Genomic DNA, 11,664 nt, shown 5'->3' on the forward strand with positions numbered 1-11,664 from the left:
TTTTTTTGACAACGTTTTTATAACAACCTACGTGATAGCTTGTGATTGATCCGTTTCAAATATACATACTAATAAAATAGTAACACATAATCTTTTGTCAAAAAGTTACTAAAAAAAATTGTTAAAACATCATAATCCTTTTCTTAGTACTTCGGGTTGAAGATGATATTAGTTACTTAAGTAAATTTTACTCATACAAAAAAATAATAATTTTCATCGTAACCTATCTTCATTTTTTGCACATAAATGAGCAAAATGGCTAGATTACAGAGTGAGGATTACAATACCACTTCACATATATATACTGGAAGCTGCAGTTTCTGAACTGATCGCCAAGCCAAAACAAGAAGAACTATTTAAAGATACAACATATGTTTACACAGATTTCTCAAACATCGGAAATCCTACATTTGAATTGGTCAATCCTCCGTCTAACACAAGATTGAGAGCACTGACATACTTAGACTCATCACCTGCCAAGTAAAGAGCAGCTTCAGCCACATCGTTAGGCACAAGATAAGAACCTTTTAGGTTGGAATAAGCCTCACGAACTCCTTCTTCGTCAAGATTGAAATACTTGCTTAACAACGGTGTGGCAACCGCAAAAGGAGACACGCAGTTCACCCGAATACCGAATTGTCCAAGCTCCACCGCAGTGTTTTTCATCAGTCCCACAAGACCATGCTTTGAACTGGTGTAGGCATGTGTAGCACCTCCACCTATGCATCCTGCAACACTAGCTGTGTTAATTATGCAACCCCTTTTAGCAGGAATCATCACTCTTGCAGCGTGCTTTGTTCCCAGAAATGGACCAACCAAGTTCACACTTATCACTCTCTCAAAATCAGATTTTGTGTTGTCCAGTATGCTTCTTTTGAACTCGTCACCTGTACCAGCGTTATTAAACATGATGTCCAGCTTCCCGTACTTGGAAACTGCTCTGTCCACGCACTTTTCAACGTCTTCTTCCTTTGTCACATCACAATGAACATATAGAGCTGATTCCAACTCATTGCAGAGAGAAAGACCCAAATCGTCTTGAATATCAGCTATCACCACATGAGCTCCATGCTTAGAGAAGAGTCTTGCAGTGGCCTCACCTATTCCGCTGGCACCACCAGTTATAATCGCCACTTTTCCATCAAGCCTGCATGTCATGTTATGTTATCAAGCTAATCATTCTCTGTCAATTTTCGGAAAATTAAGGTTGTAGATTAATTACACATTACACCTTTGGAGAAAAAAACATATATATTACAATATTTGTGGGTGTTTGATTACCTTTTAACAGCAGCTGAGACCACAGAACCATTGGCCATGAGTAAGCTTTTGGGATATATATATATAAAACCTGGAAAAAGTGTGAAGCAAGAGTGCTTTCATCTGAAGTAGCTCCGGTCATACATATACTACCTCCATGCAAGAATAATATCATGGAACATACTTGTCTAACCATAAATAAAACAAAAATATTTATTTCTGTTTAAACAAATTATGGAAAATCATTTTCTCACTTTTTTTTTTATATTTCATTAATAATGCTATATCCTTTTAAATATAGATATATTACAATATCATAATCATTATCTATGAAGCCCGTAAATCTTCCTACTAAAATATTGAAAATTTAAAATAGACGACAACACAAAAGATTACAATACACCTATACAGCATTATAATACATTATAATAATCTCTTAATAATTAGATTAATTAATAAGTGACTTAATTTATGTATTAAATTTAACAAATTATTATTCTCCCCGTACATAAGGAGATAAAAGGTTTAATTTGGGGTAAAAGTGAAAATGGGTATGGATAAGAGGCTGGTTCAAATCTCCTAATTAACAAAATAAAGAAAAAAACAACATATTTACTATTATCGTTTCTCAACTTAAAAAAACTTTAAATAAATCAACTCTCTAATATAATCGAATTTTTAATTTAAACGTTTAATTTTTTTTTATAAATTAAACATTATGATTAGTTCCTTAATTTGATTTTGTTATTTTACCTTGAACTTGTATAATATGATTTAGAGGGTAGAAATCATGTGTTTAGTCATTTTTATTATTTATATTAATAGTATATATCATTAATACAAGATACAAAACATATTTATTCCTTTGATAAAAATAATTAAAAGATAAAAATGAACTTTATAAATATTTTAAAGAACTAAGAAGCATATGTAATATTAAAAATACAATATAATAATAAATATGATTTTAGAAAATTAAACTAAAATTGTATCTTTTTATATATTTAATTTGAAAAATAATATTGTATTTTTTTTCAAGCTCAGTTTATATTACAATTAAACTAAAGAAGCATTTTCTAAAAGATTATCTTTTTATATCTTTAAAAGTACCATATTACTTTTTTCAAGCTCATTTTAGAGGAACATGTACATACAGGATGTCACTTACATTAAAGGGTGAATGCTTGCGTACAAAACTCAACTACACAATAGTATATAATATCTAAAAACAATAATAATAAAATTTTAAAACTCAAATTATAAAAAGAAAAACTAAAATAATTAATATAAAAACAAGTAATTTATATAATTTTTAATTTCTTAAACCTTAAAATTCTTTAACATGGTTTTATGCATTCCCACATGTGACACCTCACTCCCCAATTGGTCCATTCATTATTAGATAAGATAAGAAGTTTCAATCAATTATCAACTTATTAGGGATTTTAACGAGAAGTCCCAACAACACAGCATCTGCTTCTCACCTCACAAAATGAGAAAAATAGTGTCGGATTTAAATGCAAGATTTCTTTCAAAAATAGAGAAAAGATAAAGTATGCTTAAAAACATATTATTCTTTTCGCAATAAAAATCGTTTTCTTAACCTCTACTTATCCATCATAATAATTAAAAAAAATATTTTTATATTTAAAAAAATTGATTTTTGTAAAAAAAAGTGTATCATTTATTTTTTATAGGAAAAGTATATATTAAGTGGTGAGTATCTTTCATGAAAAACATGACAAGTAAATTAGTGTGCAAATAATTCAAACGACAGTTTGCTGTAATGCATAGTCGCCCTATAAATTTAGGGTGGTGCAAACTCTAAAGAAGTTGTCTCGCTAGGATCAACAATGGTCTTATATACAATAAATATATATATATATATATATATATATATATATATATATATATATATATATATATATATATATATATTTTGTGCTTTGGTTGTGTTGCAAAATATTTTCCGAAAGATAAGATTTTGCGTTGCATCCTTACGAAAGAAGTGGATTCACGTGGCTGCAATCTTTTCGTGGTCAAAATCACTCTTGTAAGACTCGAGATTTACTCACCGTGAAGAGGGTTTCTCAAGGTACGAGATTTTCCTATTGGTTTTAGTCCTTGGGCCAACTTCGGTTGTTTTTCTTCTCTATAAATAGAGTCGCTGCTTTCATTTCAGGAATCATCAAAAACCGAGTGTTCTCTTTCTCACACACTATTGAGCTTTCTCTCATTCCTTTGCATAGATTTTTCCTTAGTTTATTTTTAGTTCCTTTTCTTCTCTTATTCTGGTTTCATTATTTCTCTTTTTGGAGATTCTTCTTAGTTCTGAGATCCTCAGAGATTTATGAGAAGTTCCTATTGTATCCTAGGGGGCTTGCGTAATACATCGCGGATAAGTCCTTAAGGACAGTGATCTACACGCCTCAGGAAGTCTTTTGTTCGTGATTTTTATTCTATTATTGTCAGCTCCTACAACAATCTTAAGGACTTATGGCTGACAACAACAACTTAATCCCGCAAAATCAGAATATCGTTTCCGGAACTCAGACGGTCTTCGCGAAACCTTTCTCGGATGTATCAAAAATTGAAGTCTTCTCTGGTCAGAATTTTCGACGCTGGCAAAAACGCGTGTCAACCCTCTTAGACATGTATAGAGTCGCTTTTGCCCTTTCTTCTTCAAAACCCGACTTCACTCTCCCTCCAAATTCAAAACAAGTTGAAGACTGGGTTCATGCAAACAAGGTATGACGTCATACTTTACTTAGTGCACTCTAACGATTTGTTCGATGTGTACTGTTCCTATAAGGAAGCAATTTGGGATTTATTGATTCTCAAATACACTGCTGAAGATATAGTCAGACAAAGATTCATCATTGGGAATTACTATCGCTGGGAAATGGTTGAAGACAAGGACATAAAGTCACAAATTAATGAGTACCACAAGCTACTCGAAGATATCAAAGCGGAGAACGTTCTTCTACCATATGAATTTGTTTCAGAGCTTCTGATCGAGAAATTACCGCCTTCCTGGACTGATTACAAGCAACAACTAAAACACAAGCACAAGCAAATGTCACTTTCAGAGCTGATCACTCACATAATAATTGAAGATACCAACAGGAAAGAATGTGCTGCTGCGAGGGCCAAAGCTTTGTCTACAAAAGTAAACATGGTAGAAGACAAACATGCTCCAAAAAGGTACGAACACAAACATGATCACAATAAGAAAAATAATTTTCGAAAATATCGCCCCAACGCATCTAACCCCACCATTAAGAAGAAAGGAAATTGCTTCGTATGTGGGAAGTCAGGCCATCATGCACCACAGTGTAGGCGCAGAGTAAGAAATGACAATCCTCCTAAGGCCAATATAGCCGAAGGAGATGACATTATTGTTGCAGTCGTTTCTCAAGTAATCTAATGACCAATGTGAGCAAGTGGGTGGTAGATTGTGGTGCTACCAGGCATATCTGTGCAAACAGAAGTGCTTTTACCTCTTACACTAGTGTAGGGGATGGAGAAGAACACGTCTACCTCGGTGATTCCAGGACCACTCATGTTCTGGGAAAAGGGAAAGTTCTTCTCAAACTCACATTTGGAAAGACTCTGCCTTGAGTGATGTGCTACATGTGCCATCAATCAGAGTTAATTTAATCTCTGTAGCACTACTGGGAAAAGTGAGGGTTAAAGTGTCATTCGAGTCTGACAAGATTGTAATGACAAAAAATAATATTTTTGTGGAGAAGGGATATTGTGATCAGGGTCTCTTTGTACTTAATATTTCTGAAAATATTAATGAATCATCTTCTTCTGCTTATATTATTGACTCATATGATATATGGCATGCTAGATTAGGACATCTGAATTCTTCCTATGTTATGAAATTAAAACAACTAGGATTAATTAATATGCATGATAAACAGAGTAGTAAATGTGATATATGTGTAGAATCTAAAATAACAAAGAAAACTTGTTTTTTTGTAGAACGTCAAACTGAACTATTAGGATTAATTCATACTGATCTAGCTGATATGAAACAAACTATGTCTAGAGGAGGTAAAAATTATTTTGTGACCTTTATAGATGATTATTCTAGATACACCAAAGTTTACTTAATCAAACATAAAGATGAAGCCTTTGATGTGTTTTTAACCTATAAAGCAGAAGTAGACAATCAATTGAATAAAAAGGTTAAAAGGATTAGATCAGATAGAGGTGGTGAATATGTTTTGTTTAATGACTTTTGTGTTAAAGAAGGTATCATCCATGAGGTAACTTCACCATATTCACCTGAGTCTAATGGAGTAGCTGAGAGAAAGAATAAAACTTTTAAGGAGATGATGAATGATATGCTTATTAGTTCTAGTGCACCTGATAACCTTTGGGGTGAAGCCTTGCATACTGCATGTTTTTTACAAAATAGAATACCTCATAAGAAAACTGGTAAAACTCCCTATGAGCTGTGGAGAGGTTATCAACCTAACCTTAAATATTTAAGAGTGTAGGGGTGCCTAGCTAAGGTGATGTTACCCGATCCTAAGAAAAGGAAAATAGGCTCTAAAACCTCTGATTGCATGTTCTTAGGCTATGCTGAACATAGTGTTGCCTATAGGTTTCTAGTTCTTAAAAGTGATATACTTGAAAGGAATTCTATAACGGAGACGAAAAATGCTAAGTTTTTTTTAACATGTTTTTCCTTTAAAGGTTAGTGAGACGTCTCAACCTATAGAAAATAATAATAATAGTGATGCCTTGTGTGAGGAATTAAGAAGAAGTAAAAGACAAAGGAAGAAAACTTCATTTGGTAATGATTTCTATACCTATCTAGTTGATAATGATCCAAGTAGCTTTATAGAATCCTTTAATGCTCCTGATGCAAAACAGTGGGATAAAGCCATTAAGACTGAAATTGAATCAATTCAGAAAAATAATACTTGGACCTTAGTAGATTTGCCTAAAGGAGCAAAACTCATTGGTTGTAAATGGATCTTTAAGAAAAAGTATTATCCTGATGGATCTATAGAGAAGTATAAGGCAAGATTAGTAGCAAAAGGTTTTACTCAAAAACCCAACATAGATTATTTTGATACCTTTGCCCCTGTGACTAGGATTTCCTCCATTCGAGTGTTGTTAGCTCTAGCAGCTATCCATAAACTAGTGATACACCATATGGATGTTAAAACTGCTTTTTTGAATGGTGATTTAGAGGAGGAAATTTATATGACTCAACCTGAAGGGTGTGTTGTTGATAATGCTAAATTATACCATATTTTAAGCATCATTTTAGTGGCAAAATCAACTCCTTTCTTACTTATAACTTGCTTAATCCTCTTGTTTTGCCTTGTTTTCTAAATAATTGTGTTTTTGGCTACTTTGATGTACTTTCATCAATAATCCCTTATTTTGTAGCTAAAAATGAGCTTGGAAGACTCTCCAACAATGTCTAAGGCTGAACCAACCACTAGAAGCGAGCAGATCTGCAGAAAAAGTGAAAATGATGCAGTGCTGAAAAGTCAGGCCCGGGCCCCCCCTGGCTGAGGGGCGCCCGGGCGCGAGCTGCACCAGGGCCAGTTTCTGCACAGAAAAGTGACCAGGTGCCAGTTTTGTGTGCTGGTCGCGCCCGGGCGTGAAAAAGGGGCGCCCGGGCGCGACTTTTTGCGAGAAGCTTGCGCTCGGGCGTGAGAAATGGGGCGCCCAGGCGCGACTTTTTCCGAGAGGCTCGCGCCCGGGCGCGACTTTTGCTGATGTGTCAGATCCAGCTTATTTAACCCAGAAACGCGATGGGGTTTGGGTCTTTGGTTCTTTGGAGGCGCAATTCACTCAGAGGAGAGCTTGGAGGGCTGCTAGGGTTCGTGGGAACACTCCCTTCTTCCTCTTAGGTTCTTCATCTTCTTCCATGGCCATTTTGTAAGCTTTAGGGTTCTCCATGGAAATGGAGAACCAAACCCATCTTGTTGGGATTAGTTGTAGCCTTTGAATTCTTGTGTAATTATTGAATGATTTGATTATATATATGCCTTTTCTATCAATTGCTAGTATTCTTGTTTCCAATCTTAAAGCTTGCATGTAATGGGAACGTTCATGACTTGATTTTGGGGTTTTATGGATTATGGGAACGTAAGATGAAATCTTGAACTGAAATAAGAGTCCTTGTGGGTCATTGATTCTAGGAATGGAAGATGATTCACATGTTGTCTTAGATCCCAATTCTTTAATGCGGGTTTTGCTTGTTAGATTGCCAAGGAATTGGGGTTTGATAAGGAAAACCTAGGCTCTTTCACCTAAGGAATTAGGGCTAGAGTGTTTTAGTGGATTGACTTTAGTAAATTGATAGAGAGGAGATGAAATTGGTTATACACAAGAGTGCATTGGTGAAAACTAGCCTTAACAATGTCATTTCACACCATTTCTAGTCTTTTCCATTTCCAAGTGCCTTCAATACCAAAGTCCAACCTTGTAATTATGTATGAATTTACGTTTCTGCACTGGTTTTGTAAATTGATGTTATGTTCTTGAGTCTATATGAGTTGTTAATCGCACAATTCTCTAGTATTACGAGTCTCTTGGGAAAACGATACCCGGTCTTACCAGTTTATTACTTGAACGATTCGGTGCACTTGCCGAAATCGAGCCCAACAAGTTCTTGGACTAACAAGTTTTTGACGCTGTTGCCGGGGACTCGTGTCAATACTAGACTTTTGTGAGGTTTCTAACTTATGTAGACTTGATTTTGTATATAGAACTAACTCTTTTGTTGTAAATAGATTTTCACTTTTGTTTGGGCTAATTTGTGGCTTTAGCCTAGTTGTGTCTAAGTGTATGCAGGGAGATGTTCACATAAGGAGGACTGCAGCCTCAAAAGCATCATGAAGACCCTGAGTTTGAAGGAAATTATAGGACACAAGGAGACAACTATGTTGAGCATCACAAGTTGCCCCAACTTCTTCTTCCTTTGAAGATGCTCCAAGTGCTAAGTGAAAGATGAAGAAGAAAGGGAGAAGGAAAAGAGAAAGACTAGTCACCACCACTCTTGGATGAGAGACAAAGAACTCAAGCCTAGCAAGCAAAATTTGATCAAGAGGATTGAGTGTTTGAAGATGTCAAGGTAGTGGAAGGGCAAAAATGAAGAATTCAAGCTATGAGAGTTGATTTGGTGGCTAGAATGTGATTCAAGAGGAGTTGGTGGAAGGAGCACACCAACATCAACATTTGCGCTTCAATGAGTAATCCGTCAAGCTAATGACGTTAAACAAGCGCTTTTGGGAGGCAACCCAGTTTTATTACCTATTTTACTTGTGTTTGTGTGATTTTTGTGTTATTTGCATTTTTGGCTTATGTTTTGCATGTTTGTGTAGTTTTGCATTCTTGTGATTTTTGAGTTGTGATGTTGTTTTTGTGGTTTGTATAAGTGTATTAGGTTAGTTTTAGCTTGTTTGGTGTGTGAGTGCATTGAATGAAGGTCTAGAACCAAAAATCACATGGTGAGTGGCCAATTTCGCAGAAATCTGCATTATGCAGAAAACTGATATGGCGCCCAAGCGCCCCCTGTTGAGGGGCGCCCGGGCGCGAGCTGCACCAATGGCCTCCTGCATCAAACTGACCGAGTGGCGCCCAAGCGCCCCCTGCTGAGGGGCGCCCGAGCGCGACCAGCACCAGGGGCGTCCAGCACCAAAAATTCTGGTTCTGCACTTTTGTTTTTCTTGATTTATGATGAATTTCCCATTCTTTTGCACTCTTTCACACACTCCTTTTGTTGTGTTTTTAAACCTTTTTGTGTTGTTGTACCTTTGGGAAGCTTAATTTTAAGACTTCCCTCTATGTTTAAGTACTTTTGTCTTTGTTTGTTTTGGCTTTCATTGTTTTGTTTCTTTGCTTTCCTTTGCACATTTCTTTTAGTGTGTTTATGGATTTTTATCTTCAGTTGTTGACTATGGGATACTAATTTTGCTTTGAGCTTTCTTATTACAGGATAAGATCTTCCTTAGGAATTACAGAGTTTAAAACCACCAGTGGCCAACCTTTGAGGCATGCGTGAGTTGAGCACCATATGAAATGAAGATTTTGCTGCTCGTGTAGCATGGCCTGGGGGCCAGGCCCCTACTGATGGGGGAGGTGGAGCAGTTGCGGAGTATAAGCTACTATGGGAGGAAGATGTTTCAGATGGAAGTGAAGCTAGTGTCTTACACTGCTGGAGCTGCAAAGAGTCCATTTTAAATCGGTTTTTCCGTTTTAATTTCAAGTTTTATTTACTTTCAGTATTTGTGTTTTTGATTTCTTTTTTGACTTGCCTTGTGGATAGTTCTTGTGCAATTGGTCTGGTGATTTGAGTGAATCATTAGTTATGCTTGAATTGAATACAAATCTGTTGTGCTTGCTCTTTATCCATGAGAATTGTTTTGAAAATCTGATTGAGATTATGTGGTTGAGCTTGTTGAACAGAGATTGTGGTTGCTTGTATCTGTTTAGATAGATGCTTGGTTTTAATTGTGATCAATATTCTTGGCATGATGTTTATCAAATTTTGGAACCTTGAGTAAACCTGTGAGATGTTGTGCCTCAGAGTTTATTGCTGAATGTTATTACTTTGGAATCACAGTTGATTTTTCCTGAGTTTCTCTATTTGAACTAGTTACTTGCATGTTACAAATGATCAAGGCCATCTTGTTCTTCCACCTCTTCTACATTTTGAGCCTAAAAGCCAATGCTAAACCTTTGAACCTTAAAGAAAACTTTCTCATTCCCGAAACCTTAAGCCTATTGAAAAATCATTAACCTCCTTACCTTGAGTTGAGATGAACATATATGTTAGAGTGAGGAGAATGGTCTAAGTTTGGGGGAGTTCTTGTCAAAAGGAGAGCATTGAGAAAAACAATAAGTTGAGTAAAAAGAAAGAAAAAGAAAGGAGAAGAAGAAAAACAAAAACATGAATTCAATGAAAAAGAGTTGGGAAATAAGTTGAGAGTGGTTTATTCAATTTTGGAGAAAAAGAGATATTATGCTATATCATGAACTAAATTGTTTGGTCTCTTATCTCAAGGTGCTTTGTTGTCCAGAAAAACCAATTTTTCTTCTTAGCCTAGCCACAATACAAGCTTCAAAAAGTCCTTGTGATGTAACTTGTTTGTTAATGTGTTTGAAATTGTTGAAACAAAAGGCAAAGTTGATTTGTGTAACATTGTGATACTTGAGAGTTAGACACACATCCTTATACACCATTGTGCTTGAGTGAAACACTTTCCTTGGTGAGGATTGGTTCCATGCACTCATTGAAAACAACTTGCCATGTTTGTTGATCTATCAATTGCATCTATCTTGTGATTTTTAATTTGTGAGCACCATGATTGAAGTTTAGCTTGCTAAGACAATATTGTCTCTTGAATGTGATTTATAAGTTGAGCAAGCACGATTGATTTTGTTTATTTGATTGAAACTATGCTTGAGTTGCTAGACCATTGTGATTGAATTGTTTGCTAGGAGAAGTACTTTTGCTTGAGGACAAGCAAAGTTGTAAGTTTGGGGGTATTTTGATAATGCTAAATTATACCATATTTTAAGCATCATTTTAGTGGCAAAATCAACTCCTTTCTTACTTATAACTTGCTTAATCCTCTTGTTTTGCCTTGTTTTCTAAATAATTGTGTTTTTGGCTACTTTGATGTACTTTCATCAATAATCCCTTATTTTGTAGCTAAAAATGAGCTTGGAAGACTCTCCAACAATGTCTAAGGCTGAACCAACCACTAGAAGCGAGCAGATCTGCAGAAAAAGTGAAAATGATGCAGTGCTGAAAAGTCAGGCCCGGGCCCCCCCTGGCTGAGGGGCGCCCGGGCGCGAGCTGCACCAGGGCCAGTTTCTGCACAGAAAAGTGACCAGGTGCCAGTTTTGTGTGCTGGTCGCGCCCGGGCGTGAAAAAGGGGCGCCCGGGCGCGACTTTTTGCGAGAAGCTTGCGCTCGGGCGTGAGAAATGGGGCGCCCAGGCGCGACTTTTTCCGAGAGGCTCGCGCCCGGGCGCGACTTTTGCTGATGTGTCAGATCCAGCTTATTTAACCCAGAAACGCGATGGGGTTTGGGTCTTTGGTTCTTTGGAGGCGCAATTCACTCAGAGGAGAGCTTGGAGGGCTGCTAGGGTTCGTGGGAACACTCCCTTCTTCCTCTTAGGTTCTTCATCTTCTTCCATGGCCATTTTGTAAGCTTTAGGGTTCTCCATGGAAATGGAGAACCAAACCCATCTTGTTGGGATTAGTTGTAGCCTTTGAATTCTTGTGTAATTATTGAATGATTTGATTATATATATGCCTTTTCTATCAATTGCTAGTATTCTTGTTTCCAATCTTAAAGCTTGCATGTAATGGGAACGTTCATGACTTGATTTTGGGGTTTTATGGATTATGGGAACGT

General features: G+C 36.4%; 1 protein-coding gene across 1 annotated transcript; it reads right to left on the reverse strand.

The window, feature by feature from the left end:
- Window positions 1-201: 201 nt before the first annotated feature.
- On the reverse strand, window positions 202-1,429 carry LOC108339997 (borneol dehydrogenase, mitochondrial-like). The gene is made up of 2 exons (XM_017577228.2): window positions 1,282-1,429; window positions 202-1,147 (listed from the first exon to the last, which is right to left on the reverse strand). The coding sequence occupies exons 1-2, from the start codon at window positions 1,317-1,319 to the stop codon at window positions 376-378; spliced, it is 810 nt and encodes a 269-aa protein (XP_017432717.1). The 5' UTR covers window positions 1,320-1,429; the 3' UTR covers window positions 202-375.
- Between the last annotated feature and the right edge of the window lie 10,235 nt (window positions 1,430-11,664).

This window comes from Vigna angularis, chromosome 5 (genome assembly GCF_016808095.1).
Source record: "Vigna angularis cultivar LongXiaoDou No.4 chromosome 5, ASM1680809v1, whole genome shotgun sequence".
Taxonomy (NCBI): domain Eukaryota; kingdom Viridiplantae; phylum Streptophyta; class Magnoliopsida; order Fabales; family Fabaceae; genus Vigna; species Vigna angularis.